The following is a 13296-nucleotide window of genomic DNA, read 5'->3' on the forward strand; positions in this document are numbered from 1 at the left end:
TGGTTTCTAATAGGAAAGCAGAACAAAAATTGAAAGTATGGTGATTGATTATTTTTACCAATGTTATTTCAGTCCACTTTGTTTAATACGAAATTACCTTTATGCTAGTAAGATTTCATATGTGAGGAAATAATGAAAATATTGGGGTTAGGGGATGAGAATATGCAAATCAAACATTTTTGAGCACCAAGACCCGTTTTTTGTTTTTGTTTTTGTTTTTGTTTTAACTTAAATAATATTAAGTGCCAGAGGACCACCGCTGCCATTCAGCCTCAACAACCTCCAGGTCCAGCCTCCAGGTGGCCCATTTCACCAGGGTGTGTGGGACCACACTGTCCTGGGATGAGAGAACAGTACCCACGGATGTTGACATCTCACAGAGTAGATATTGCCAGTGACAGTAGGGAGCTATTGGCACATGAGGAAGGGAAGAGCTCTCAGGATGGGAAGAGGGGGCCGCTTCGAGACTCATTGGGTATGGCACGAGGCTGCTGGGTGTGGTGTTGGCCTGGGCCCACTGAGTGGGGCAGATCCGTGGTCTGTGTTTCTGTACCCTCCTCTGTAGCCTGTGTTGGCAGCAGATCAGGGAATTGGGATCAGAAGTGCTCCCAGTAACACAGGCACCAGCCCCCAGAGTGTGTGCCTATCCGTTTCCCCACCTGGCCTGACTTAGTGCCTGTCTTGCCTCAGGGCTGAGACCCTACAATCTCTGATGAGGGTGTCTGTGGTCCAGATCCAACCTGCATGGCCAACATGCTCAGACCTTCAGCTGGGTCCTAGGCTGCTGCAACCAAACCCTGTTAACTGGGTGGCCGACAACAGAGGAAGTGTCTTCCGTTGAGCTCCAGAGGCTCAACACAGTAGGTGTTGGGCTGTCCCAGTGCCATAACCCCTCCCAGGTTTCAAGGGGACTGTCTCCCCAACTCTCCCAGCCCTTGCCCACTCTCCTATTGCTGCCCATGATCTGTGGTTCCCATATGGGCATCCCGCCCTGGCTCCAACCTCACATAGCTGGTATCCCCAAGTCTCCCTGGTATCTGGGTCCAGACTCTCCTCTTCCTACAAGAATATCAGATATTGGATTTGGTCCCAGTTGATGCTGTGTTCCATCATGTGAGCTCTTAGCTTCATCACTGTGCAAAGACTCTTTTCCCACACAAGTTCGCACGACTTTTGGCTGGCTAAGAATTTTCAGGCAACACTTTTCTAATGAGTACACTTTCCTTCCTTCCGATCTCCCACCAGTGAGCATTCCTCGCACCCTTGTCCTAGTTCCTTTATGGCAGTTTCCCTCCTTATGGCTGAGAGGACCTAGTGACCCCTGAATTCACACATTCTCCTTAATCACCAACACACTGCAGAATTCTCCAGGGGGCCATATATGCTCCTGGAAGGTGGTGTTGGAAATAGTTCTCCATCCATTAATCACTCCCTCACCCACTAATGTCCTTGTGTCCTTGAGAAAGGCTCTCCCTTTCCTGGTTTTCCTGAATAGAAATCCTCTTGCCTCTTGGGTGAATAGGGTTATGGGTTCTGCAGAGGGTGTTGGTCCACTGAGCATCTTAGAGACTGTCCTTTATGGAGCCTAATGATCCTCACTGGGGAATGAGGCCAGGGTCCTAACTGTGGTTAGTGTGACGACACCCTGGGTTCAGAGAGGGAAAGAAGGACGAGGGAAACTCAGATGTCCCTTCATGGCCCCTGGAGTTAGAGGACTTACCCCTTTGCATCTGGGATCAGGAGACCTCATTTCCTCGAGGACACGCACACTCAGACGTAAAACTTAAGTGTGGGTTCCTTTCTGGGGTCCAGGGCTGTTGTTAGCCACCAGGAATGACAGTGCTCTCCATGCTGAGTGGAGCCATTTTTGCCAGGAAAGAGAGCCCATGGTCACGCCTTGTGCAAAGCATCCCACGCCAGGGGCTCCCATCCCTACATTCCTGTCCTGAAAGGAAGCCACTCAGAGGCAAGGTGGGTCCAACCACCTCCCATGTGTTCACTCATCACTGTGTTCCAGCAGTCACCCCAGTGAACAGTCCTGATGGGATTGGATGTGGCTCAGAATGTCACCCTCATGAGCTCTACCCTGCCACAGCTGCAGTTCTGCAGTGGGAGAAACTCAAAACCTCAAAACACATGCACATGAAAGAAAAGAGCAAGAGCCAGAGCCCAAACAGGCCAGGTGTGGCAAAGACAGCTGGAGTGCCTAGGTTGGGACTCAGAATTATGTCAGTGGGGTGGCATTGCTGCTGGCACCAGCATGATAACCGAGAGCCAGCCCTGCTCATTTTGGGGAGCAGTGTGTTGGGGAAGGCAGCAGAAATTGAGAGGCAGGATTGAGTTTGGCCCTAGGAGGAGGTTGGGTAAGAGGCCAGTGTGGGTTGGAGAGCCTGGGCAGATAGACAGAGGCCAGGGCACACCCCAAAGCCTGGAGACTGCACTTGATGTCCAGGGTTGTGAAACACCACTTCCCCTCTTACTCACAACTGAGAGCAAGGGGCATTGATGAGTTCAGTTTGTGTGCGGCTGCATCCAAGGTGGCTCGGCTAGGAACCTCTGTTTCCTTGACTCAGGAGGCTGGGAGTCCAGGCTCCACTGAGGCTCGGCTGGGAGGATCGGAGTCTGAGTTTATGCCTGTGTTCCCTGTAGGATCCATGTTGGCTGAGCCTCAGTGTTTTTGTAAGGAGAGGATGGGTGACCGTCATGTCTTTATCACAGGACACACTTGCTAAATGGATTTGTTTGCTCTGAGGAGGAAAGAGAGAGGGGGGAGTGGTGCTGGAGACAGGGATGCAGACAGGGGTCATGGACTTGGCATAACTCAGTCTTGGAGGTGATATCCCATCACCTGTACCCACTTCAATTCCCATGAATCCAGAGGCTGAGCCCCCTTGAGGTGAGGGGTGAACCGGTTCTGGGCAGCAGGATGCTGTGGTACCTCGGAGTCTCTGTGAGACCCCAACACTAGACACACTTGGCCCTTTTGAAATCTTAGGAGAAGCCTTGGGAAGTTGTAAGGCAGAGGGGAGCAGCCTCTGCATCTCAGTCCCCTCCAACTTGCCATGGTGTAGAGAGGGAACTGCAGCCACGATGGGACGGACATTGGCCACGTCCCTGTGTGGGACACAGGCCTGATTGAGTTAGGGTGCATTCTTTGTCTCTCCCTTTCTTGTGATTATCCCATCTCTACATTTGTGCTTTAGCCACCTGTGAGTCCCATCTCTGGTTTCAGAGAGAATAGAGGGTGTTATGGGCCAATAGACACAATAAACCCTAGAGATTAGATGCTACCCTACTTTCCAGAAAAGACTGGGCACACCATGAGTTGCACAATGATGGGACCAGGGTCCAAAAGATGCTGAGAGGGAAGGACTGGTTGTGAATGCATTTTTGAAGGCTCCAAGCTGCAACTCTAGTGGCACCAAGCAGGGCAGATGCTGGTGGGGATGTTTGGGTAGTTGTTGGTGAACACCTGCGCACCTGAGATGGGTAGGCATGGAGGAGAAATCAGCAGCCCATAGGGCTTTTGAAAGTGGTCTTATGTGAAAAGAGGCTCAGGTATGGGCACAGGAAATGACATCATTGCCTTGACAATGGATCAAACAGAACATGGAACCCTGGTATCCAGGCACCCACTTCACTGACCAAGCCATCCGAGCTCACTTGGTTGGAGCCACTGGAGGGAGAAGGATGTTCTCCTGTGGTTGCAGACAATGCCGAGCCTCAGGCTCCCAGGAATCTCAGGGGGGCCAACTAGCCCTTTTGTGGATACACTGGGTGAGGCTTCGTCTTAGACGCCACAGCCTCTGGCGATTGTCGCAGAGGAGCTCAAGAGTAACAGTGAGTAGCACAGGGCAGGTGAGCCCAGCAGGCCCTCTAGTCTGATCCCTGATGAATGGCCCAGGACTCCTATTCTGACTCTCTGTGTGTGTGTGTGTGTGTGTGTGTGTGTGTGTGTGTGTGTGTGTTTGTACTGATGGGAACTGTCCCATTGTGCTTTGACTCTAGTGTATTGGCACAAGTCATTTTTCTGTTTGTCACCATTTCCATTTTGAACCCACCATTCTTGGTCCCAACCCAGGGTGAAAATGATCAGAACACGGAGGAGCCCTTCAGGGTTCAGAGCCTTGAACCTTACAGGCAGGACCAGCTTAGGAATGAGCTCCTGCCTGTCATTTGTGGGAGGAACCTACAGTTCAGCAGCAACATGGGGTTAATCTCCTGGGATTTCATCCCCACCCAGCAGGTGCTGGATCTCTTGTTCCCAAGGTAAGCACCAGACCACCAAGCCCAAGTGTGTAGCCCCCTCATGCCTCTGTCTTGGGGCTGCCATGTGCCTCTCAGGGACCCAAAGGTTTGTGATACCTAATGAGATAGAGGACCACACTCATAGTGGAATGTCAGCCCCGAATGGGAGGAGTCCTGGAGGTGCCTGCCACAGCCTTGCAAGGGCAGTGAACTTCCCCTCTCAGGCAGAGAAACCATCCTGACTCCAGCTGATCCACAGAGGTCCGTGGAGCAGTCCCCACACACTGGGCACCACAGCTCAATGGTGTGCACTGAGCTCATTCCCAGGTGGACTCAGTGAGGCCAGGTGGTCTTTCTGGTGTGATGTTGGCTTTGTGAAGAACGGCGTAGATCTGTGCCAGAGGCGTCTCAAAACTCGGGCCTTGGGAAAAGCACTTTTGGGTTAATAAAGACATGTTAGTTTCCATAGTGGGACAGAGCGTCCTAGCTGGGACATAGCTGGACAGGGGCTTTGGACATGGCAGCTCCCACACCCAGAGATATGTGGGAATCAGCAGTTTGGGCTCATTCACTGGTGAACATGGAGAAAGCACCCACTGTGTGAAGACACGTTTCCAGTCACGTTTCATAATTCAGTGAAAAATGGGGTGCAAATGATTGCCATTGTGTCCCTTTTCATGGGGTCAGCCTAAACCGCAGGTGCCATGAGTACATATCCTACATGGGACTGCATCCCTGACTCCATGAGGCATAACTGCACGCTGTCCTGTTCAGTGACTATGGTGGACCCTTGGACCAACTTCAACATGAAATGGGCTTGGGGTCAAGAGGGTGGGCTCCTGTTTCCAGAATAGGGACCTGCAAGGTGATTTGACTTGGGAAGGCTGAGGAAAGACTGCTCTCCCCAATTCTGTGTTCTGCCTGCAGTGTAAGGTGTGGGGCTTCAACAGTAGGAGGGGTAAGGCGGGGAGTTGTAGGTGGAGTCAGGGTCCTCTGGGGAAGGCCCTGGGATAATGGATCCCCCCACACCACACCTCCCTGTCCTCCCCCAGGGCCACAGAGATGTGGTCTGCACTCATGGGAGAAGAGAGGTCCACCGCTACTCAGGGGGACTCAGTGAGCTCACAGAGAATGAGGTAGCATTGCAGCCCACGCCAGGGGCGGAGGTGTCTCTTGAGCCCCGAGAAGAGTGGGCAGGAGGACAGACACTCCCAGAAGGTGCATTCCAGGTTGGAGAGCATGTAGCCAAGAGGAAGAAGAGTGTCAGGCCTGCCCAGAGGAGGGGAGAGCTGGTCAAACCATGGATCTAGCGCTCCTTCGTTGAAGGTTCTTTGCCTGTAGCGACCTGTCCTGACCCTGCCTGTACAGCCACTGTGTCTTGCCTGAGGTGGACTGGTGTGTTCAGAACCAGGGACGGTTCAGGAGGGTAGGGTCAGAGGTTTGCTCTGGAGGCCGTGGCGAAGGCAAGGCCAGGGTTTTGCTGACTCCACACCTGCCTCCCCACAGTGCCTCACCTTCCTTCCTGGGGACCTGGGTGAACTTCTACTCCGAGGCTTCCCATCAGCCTCCAGGCTCTCTGAGTCTGCAGCAGCTGCTGCCGTACATGTGGCTCCTCCTGAGTGGCTTTAACCTGGAGCACCAAGCACACCACCTGCTGGCCCAGGTTGAAGATGGCAGATCAAGCCAGGCAGAGCCTGAGAGCCAGGCGGACCGGGGTGAGTACCTAAGTACCTCAACACACCTCCAAACCATACCCCTCCAATTAGTGTAGCCCTGTATGAGTAGATGAGTCCACTGTCAAGGTGGAGGCACCCACCATCAAGTGCTTTTCCCCAAACCCACCTGTGATCATTGCTGCAGTGGGGAGAAAACCTTCAACACATGAGTCTTTGGGGACCAATCCAGATACAAAGTCTAGCTGTTTGTCTTTGATGAACTAAGAGGTTCTGGGGTACAAGGGGCTATTTCCTTGAAAGGTGTTCCTGTAGTGGACCTCCTGTGCATAGAGGGTCCTCAGGGATTAATCAGTGGGGAGTCTTTGGTGGAACAGAAGCTGGATTTGGGGGCTCTCAGGTCTGTGTGTGAGACCTGAGCTGGCAGAGGCTCTCAGTTGTGGGGGATGTTGGGTAGTGTATTCCTTGAGTGTCACCTACCACGCCTCTGCCCCTGCCTTTCCAGAGCTGAGGGTCCCTGCTGATGCGAAAGTATATCACGGCCTGATTGGAGGAGTGCATTATGACTTTCTTCTTAGGGAAACAGATGCCAGCAAGTCGTTGAAGGTCAAACCAAAGGAGGTAAACAGCCACCTTCTTCACTCTTTACTCCTGGTGCCACTCCACATCCTCCAAGGGGACAAGAACCTCAGGTTCTGGATGGATGTTGTAGAATGCCCACAGAGCCAACTGCCAGGCTGGGTGGGGTGCAGTTGCTGGGCTTTGCTGATGTTGTAATCCCCCACAGTTCTTGGAACCTTCTGTGGCAGTGGCATCCAGGACCCCAGCAGCTGTGAGCAGCAGCTCTGCAGTGGCTGCAGGATCATTGCCCCAGGCCACCCAAAGCAATGAGTGCTGCATGAGAAAAGTCACCAGTAGCAGCTCCTCACTGCTTCACTCCAGCGAGCAGGTGGAAGACAGCCGCGTTGTTCACGTCCTCCTAGAGGGACAGAGCCTGAGGGAGACAAAGCGCATCCCGGTAAGCCCGACAGCAGGGCTGCCTCCTGGGTGTCCACACAGTGGAAGGCAGGAGACACAGCCAACCCCAGGGCTATGGTGGGAAATAAAGAAGAGAGAGGTCCGTCTTAAGGGCTTGACCTGAGGAGGGAGAGCATCAGCATGCCCAGCTTCAGTGGTGAGTGGGCCTGTGTATTGTGGGTTTTGCAGGCCAGAAGTGCAGACGGAAGTGCTGTGGACAGATGAAGGCAGAGATATGTCCAGGGTGCAGGCTGCAGTGCCTAGAACTTGGTATTCTCAATGAGTGAAGTTGGAGCAGAGGAGGTGGCAGTGACTTGTCACATGTGTAGGAGGGGATGTGTTCCTGGTGGCAGGGAAGAGAACCTCCTTAGCATGACTAGGTGTAGGAATTTGGGGTCGGGATCACCTGGGGGGTCATGCCAAAGCTTCGGAATGTTAGGCTTTGCATGTATGTAAATACGGAGCTAAAGGGGTTCTTGGCAGAATTTCTGTGGATGTGCAGTAGACACGCTAATGCTGCAGGTGTCCAGCTGCAGAGGAGACATGTTCAGTGACTGCCAGTGCTGAGTCAAGTACATCATTACAACCAGACCCGCACCGAGCTTCCAGAGGCCAGGGCCTCTCAAAGCTATCATGAAGCACTCAAGTGCACACTCTTGTATCTGAGTCTGTTTTGTGTCGTGGCAGTCAGGACCCAAATTTTCAGTGCATCTGCCTCCTCCACCCACAAAGGCAGCCTGCATCCCAGATCACACTTGGTGCGCAGATCCCTGGCCCATTGCTCTCATCTCAGTGAGATGAGAGTGTGTCTGTGCATAGGCAGTTTGGTCCTTTGACATGAGTGGAATGTGGCTCCCCAGGGGGAGGGGAGATGGCAGGTACAGGCAGATATTTGTACCAGGATTGTTCTAGTAGCACATTGCAAGAACCCAGGTGGTATATGGAGGACACACTCAGGTAGCAGGATAACAAGATTGTGCCCTTGTATATGTAGCTGAGATTTCTCCTGAATGTTTGACCACAGTCTTCTGGGTAGCTCTTCTAAAAGCCATTCTCTGATGACATTTGTCCCACCCTGATCCAGGTGACCTTTCAGGAGACGGTGACAAGCCTCATCCGCAGGGCCTTGGACCAAAATTTGTTGCAGCATGAGGATGTGGACAACTTTGAGCTGCTGTATATGATGTCTGAGGATGAGAGTAAGTAGGACAATCAGACAGTGGGGAGACATGATCCACAGTGGGCTCAGGATAACTGACAGCCAAGAGAAAGTGGGCCTTGGCCCCAAAATACCAAAGTGTGATGGGCCTGGCGGAGACTCTCAGGGGTTGTGGGTGTTTTGTGGTATAATCCTTGAGTGCCACCTAACAATTCTCTCCACTTTGCTCTGCAGAAATCAAGGTCTCTGACCACGCACTCGTGTGTCTGTCCATGAATCTGGGAATACAATATTTCATCGTGAGGAAACGCCCCCAGGTCAAGGGAAAGGAGGTAAACACCTACCTTATTCAAGCTGTGCATGTGCTGCCATTCCACTCCGACCTGAGGAAATAAGAAGCCTCAGCACCTGGCCATATTTGCTGGAAGCCCATAGAGCCAACTGACAGTCTGGGGTGGCTTTCTGTTTCTGGGTTTGCTGATGTTCCATCCCCCACAGTTCTCAGAATCAACCTGCAAGTCCTCCAGGCCGCTTTCCCACAAGCAGGTGGGAGACACCTGCTTAATTCGTGTCCACTTAGAAACACAAAGTCCAGAGATGGCCAAGAGTGTTCTGGTAAGCCTGGGAGCAGGGGTGTCCCGTGGTGCTTACACCTGGGTGGGGAGCAGACACTGGTCCAATACCATGGACTACTCATGCCCTCTTGAATTTGGAGCTTCTGGATGATCAGGAGGATAGATGGGAATCAAGAAGGGAGAGGTCAGTGTGAAGGGCTGGAGCTGAGATGAGCGAGTGCAGCAGCTTGTCCACTGCCATGTCTGAGGGAGTCTGTGTGTCAGGTGGCAGCATGCAGTCCAGAAGGGCAGGGACAGGTATGGGTGACAGATGAGAATAGGACAGGAACTAGGTTGCAGGTTCCCTTGTATGGGATGCTGACGTCTATGGAGGAGGACAGCAGTGGGAGGTTCTCCATGTTCCTTGAACAAGGAGCTGAGAGAGTCTCTCTGCAGAGTCGATATGGATGTGGAGCAAGCACACTAAATGTCCAGGTAACCCAATGACCACCCTTGCCGGATGAGGTGCCCTCCTACATCCCAGCCAGCACTGAGCCTCTGGAGGCCAGGAGCTCTCGTGGCTATCTTTCAGCACTCCTGTGTGTGGTCATGTTCCTGGGTCTGTTTTTGGCCCTGGCAATCCAGACCAAAGCCTCTAGGTTTTGTGCCTAGGCCATTCCCAATGCCGCCTGCATCCTCGGGCAGACCTAGGATCTTGGAGGCTATTGTCCCATTCCTCCCATCTTGTGGGATGAGATTGCATCTGTATGCAGGTAGTGGGGTCCTTTCACTCCGAGAGGAGTGCAGCTCCACAAAGAGCAATGGCAGGCCCAGGAAGTCCTATGTACAAGGATTGGGCTAGTAGCCTGTGGGAAGAGCCCACACGATGAGCAGGAGGTCAGCCTCAGGTAGTAGGGTCATGGATGTTGCACTTGTATTTAGAGTGGAGGTGCCTCCAGAATGCCCCTGCCCACTGTCCTTGAGTAGTCACTTCAAGGCCCATTTCCTGAAGGCCTGTCTCCCATGCTGCTCCAGGTGACCTGCCAGGATAGGGCTCCTGTTGTCATCCGCAGCGCCCTCGACCTACACTTCCTTACTGAGGAGAATCCAGAGGATTATGAGCTGGGCCAAATCATCTCTCGCCGTCAGAGTAAGTGAGACAATCAGATGGCAGAGAGCAAGGGTCAGGATGTGGACTCAGGTCAACTCTTAGCAACAAAGAGTAGTCTCTGACCCCCAAGAACACTCCAACAGGTGTGTTGGGTTCGTGCACAAAGCCAACTGCACTTCTGCTGGTGGAAGGTCTTGAGGTCCAATAGTATACCCCAGTGGATATTGCGGCTCCCCACCAGGTGCCCTCCCCTGGACATGAACAGGCATCCAAAGCTGACATCTTTGAGGAGTGAGGAGGAAAGCCTCTCTCCAGGAGCAGTATGTTTTCATGGTCTGGGATAGGAGTGGTTTCAAAGGAACATGGGAATGCATGGGCTAAAGAGGGAACTGGCATTTTGTGGACTGAAGCAGTACTATTGAAAGCCTTCTGTGTGACCAAAAAACCACTGCCTGGGCAGAGCATTGCCAGGATTCTAGCAAGCAGTAACAGGATGAAATTGGGAAGAAAACACAGCCTGGGAGACAGCCTGAATCATCTGTTTTTGCATAAATTCCATGGTCTTACGCACCTGAGTCCACTAGGCAAGGAGTGATCACAATAGCCAGGTTGTGATCCCTAACTAAAGTCAGATGAGGGCTTCCTGAGCACTTAGCCACAGAGCTCATCTGATAATAATGCCAGCGCTTTTTTGTTGGTTGGTTGGTTGGTTGGTTTTTGTGAGCCAAACACCACAGCAGCCATTATCCCAGCCTATGTACCCTGAAGACCACCATCCCTATGAGTTCTAGGATCACTTGTCTCCTATCTTAACCTACTGTTAGGTTAGTAGAGTCTATGGAAGAGGAAGTCTGTCTGGGGCCTTGGTAGCCTAAGAAATTCATAGCAGAGATCTCCACATCCAACCCAGAAGGGATGGAGAACAGGCTCTAGGTTAGAGGAGGGCGACAGGAAACACATGTTCAGAGGAAGGAGAAGCGGCTGTTGTATTCCCCCACTCGGGGTCATGGCACCACTGGGCCATACACCATGTTGGAGGGAAGCAGTCCCTTTGCTGGTCTTTGGAACCATTGTTCTCAGTAGGGCAGTATTTGTGGCCTCCATTCTCAGAAGCCTGGTTCACATGGAGGCGGGCTCCACCAACGCAGAAGCATGGCTCTAACGTGGTATCCGTGCTGGTCAGCCTGTCCTCACTGTGGCCATACTTGAGGAAAATAACTCAGAGGAGGAATCCTAGGCCTTTTCTCTGGGTTTCATAGCTTTCTCTTTGGTTGTGCACTGAGGCTGTCCATAAAGCTCTAGTGTGTGGCAGTGGAGGGAGAGCTCCTCAGCCCTTGCCACAAAGGCATAGACTGGGAGAGAGAGAACGAGGCTGGCAGAGAGGGAGAGAGAGAAAGATGGAGAGGGAGGACCTCTGCTTGGAGAATGAGGATTCAGTGGAGCCAACAGGAACAAGGTACTGTTGCCCAGGGCACAACCCTGTTTAGGTCTTACTCCAACCATGCTCAACCTTTCTTCCAGTCCCTCCCACCCCCCAGTAGTGTATTCATCTTGAATGAGAATTTCATGTTGACATCAGAGCACTCACCATCCAATGCTTCCCTCCAAACCCACCTGTGAAGATGGCTCATGTGGGGACTGAATCTTCGGCACAGGAGCCTTTTGTGGGAGATTTCAGATGCAAACCCTAGTGGTGTGCTTTGGCAGATGCAAGAGGACCTGAGATATTCTGGAGTCCAAAGCCTTTGGTAGGAACAGACATTAGGTCTGTTGAAGTGCTCTGCCTAGTTCTTCCTCAGGGAGGACTGTGGAGGCTGTCTTTGTTGGTATTGGTGCTGAATTGGAGAGCTCTCAGGTGTGTGGCTCTGGCCTTTTCTGGCACAGGCTCTCAGATGTTGGCGTGTCCTAGGGAGCACCTCCTGAGTGCCACCTTCTTTTTGTACACCCCTCTCTCCCCAGAGCTGAGGATTCCAGCAGAGGCCAACGTATTTTATGCCAAGAATCCTCACAAAAAATCCAACTTTGTGCTGAGGAAAAGGAGCCTCTCCCAAAAGAATGATGGGTGGATCCAGCCTCAACCTCCCTCTCGTCCTGCAAAGAAGGCTCCTGCCCTCCTGAGGATGCTTGCAAAACCATTCTGCTGCTGTGTGCCTGGGCGGGGCTGAGGCAGCCCAGGAATATTTACATTGATTACTATTTTCTTCAAAGTTTGAATCTATAGTTTGCCATTGTCCTTGACCTTGTTTAGTAACACAGTTGTTACTCTATCCTGTGTTTGTTGTTTCCATTAATATATTATTATTTTAAAATATATATGTTTTTGTTACCTGATCTACTGTGATGATTTGAGTATACTAAATGTAGCAGTGATTCCTAAAGGACACATCCAAACCAACAGGAAGGAATGTTTCATTCTATCAGCAAGAACTTTGGTTTTTAGGAGTTTGGCAGATGGCAAAAAAAGGGAAACTCAGATGTCCCTTCATGGCCCCTGGAGTTAGAGGACTTACCCCTTTGCACCTGGGATCAGGAGACCTCATTTCCTCGAGGACACGCACACTCAGACGTAAAACTTAAGTGTGGGTTCCTTTCTGGGGTCCAGGGCTGTTGTTAGCCACCAGGAATGACAGTGCTCTCCATGCTGAGTGGAGCCATTTTTGCCAGGAAAGAGAGCCCATGGTCACGCCTTGTGCAAAGCATCCCACGCCAGGGGCTCCCATCCCTACATTCCTGTCCTGAAAGGAAGCCACTCAGAGGCAAGGTGGGTCCAACCACCTCCCATGTGTTCACTCATCACTGTGTTCCAGCAGTCACCCCAGTGAACAGTCCTGATGGGATTGGATGTGGCTCAGAATGTCACCCTCATGAGCTCTACCCTGCCACAGCTGCAGTTCTGCAGTGGGAGAAACTCAAAACCTCAAAACACATGCACATGAAAGAAAAGAGCAAGAGCCAGAGCCCAAACAGGCCAGGTGTGGCAAAGACAGCTGGAGTGCCTAGGTTGGGACTCAGAATTATGTCAGTGGGGTGGCATTGCTGCTGGCACCAGCATGATAACCGAGAGCCAGCCCTGCTCATTTTGGGGAGCAGTGTGTTGGGGAAGGCAGCAGAAATTGAGAGGCAGGATTGAGTTTGGCCCTAGGAGGAGGTTGGGTAAGAGGCCAGTGTGGGTTGGAGAGCCTGGGCAGATAGACAGAGGCCAGGGCACACCCCAAAGCCTGGAGACTGCACTTGATGTCCAGGGTTGTGAAACACCACTTCCCCTCTTACTCACAACTGAGAGCAAGGGGCATTGATGAGTTCAGTTTGTGTGCGGCTGCATCCAAGGTGGCTCGGCTAGGAACCTCTGTTTCCTTGACTCAGGAGGCTGGGAGTCCAGGCTCCACTGAGGCTCGGCTGGGAGGATCGGAGTCTGAGTTTATGCCTGTGTTCCCTGTAGGATCCATGTTGGCTGAGCCTCAGTGTTTTTGTAAGGAGAGGATGGGTGACCGTCATGTCTTTATCACAGGACACACTTGCTAAATGGATTTGTTT

The 13296-nt window shown here is 52.1% G+C and overlaps 1 protein-coding gene across 1 annotated transcript; it reads left to right on the plus strand.

Moving 5' to 3' along the window:
• The first annotated feature begins 8599 nt into the window (after nucleotides 1–8599).
• On the plus strand, nucleotides 8600–12093 carry LOC144249568 (ral guanine nucleotide dissociation stimulator-like). Its single transcript, XM_077791681.1, has 3 exons — nucleotides 8600–8712; nucleotides 9687–9801; nucleotides 11722–12093. The coding sequence occupies exons 1-3, from the start codon at nucleotides 8695–8697 to the stop codon at nucleotides 11925–11927; spliced, it is 339 nt and encodes a 112-aa protein (XP_077647807.1). The 5' UTR covers nucleotides 8600–8694; the 3' UTR covers nucleotides 11928–12093.
• The last annotated feature ends 1203 nt before the right edge of the window (nucleotides 12094–13296 follow it).

Source organism: Urocitellus parryii, chromosome 12 (assembly GCF_045843805.1).
Source record: "Urocitellus parryii isolate mUroPar1 chromosome 12, mUroPar1.hap1, whole genome shotgun sequence".
Classification (NCBI taxonomy): Eukaryota; Metazoa; Chordata; class Mammalia; order Rodentia; family Sciuridae; genus Urocitellus; species Urocitellus parryii.

What these genes read in the sequence shown, in the direction of transcription:
- LOC144249568 (XM_077791681.1), top strand. An exon ending in AATCATCTCTCGCCGTCAGA is followed by an intron (nt 9,802 to 11,721) that starts GTAAGTGAGACA and finishes CTCTCTCCCCAG; the next exon opens with AGCTGAGGATTCCAGCAGAG.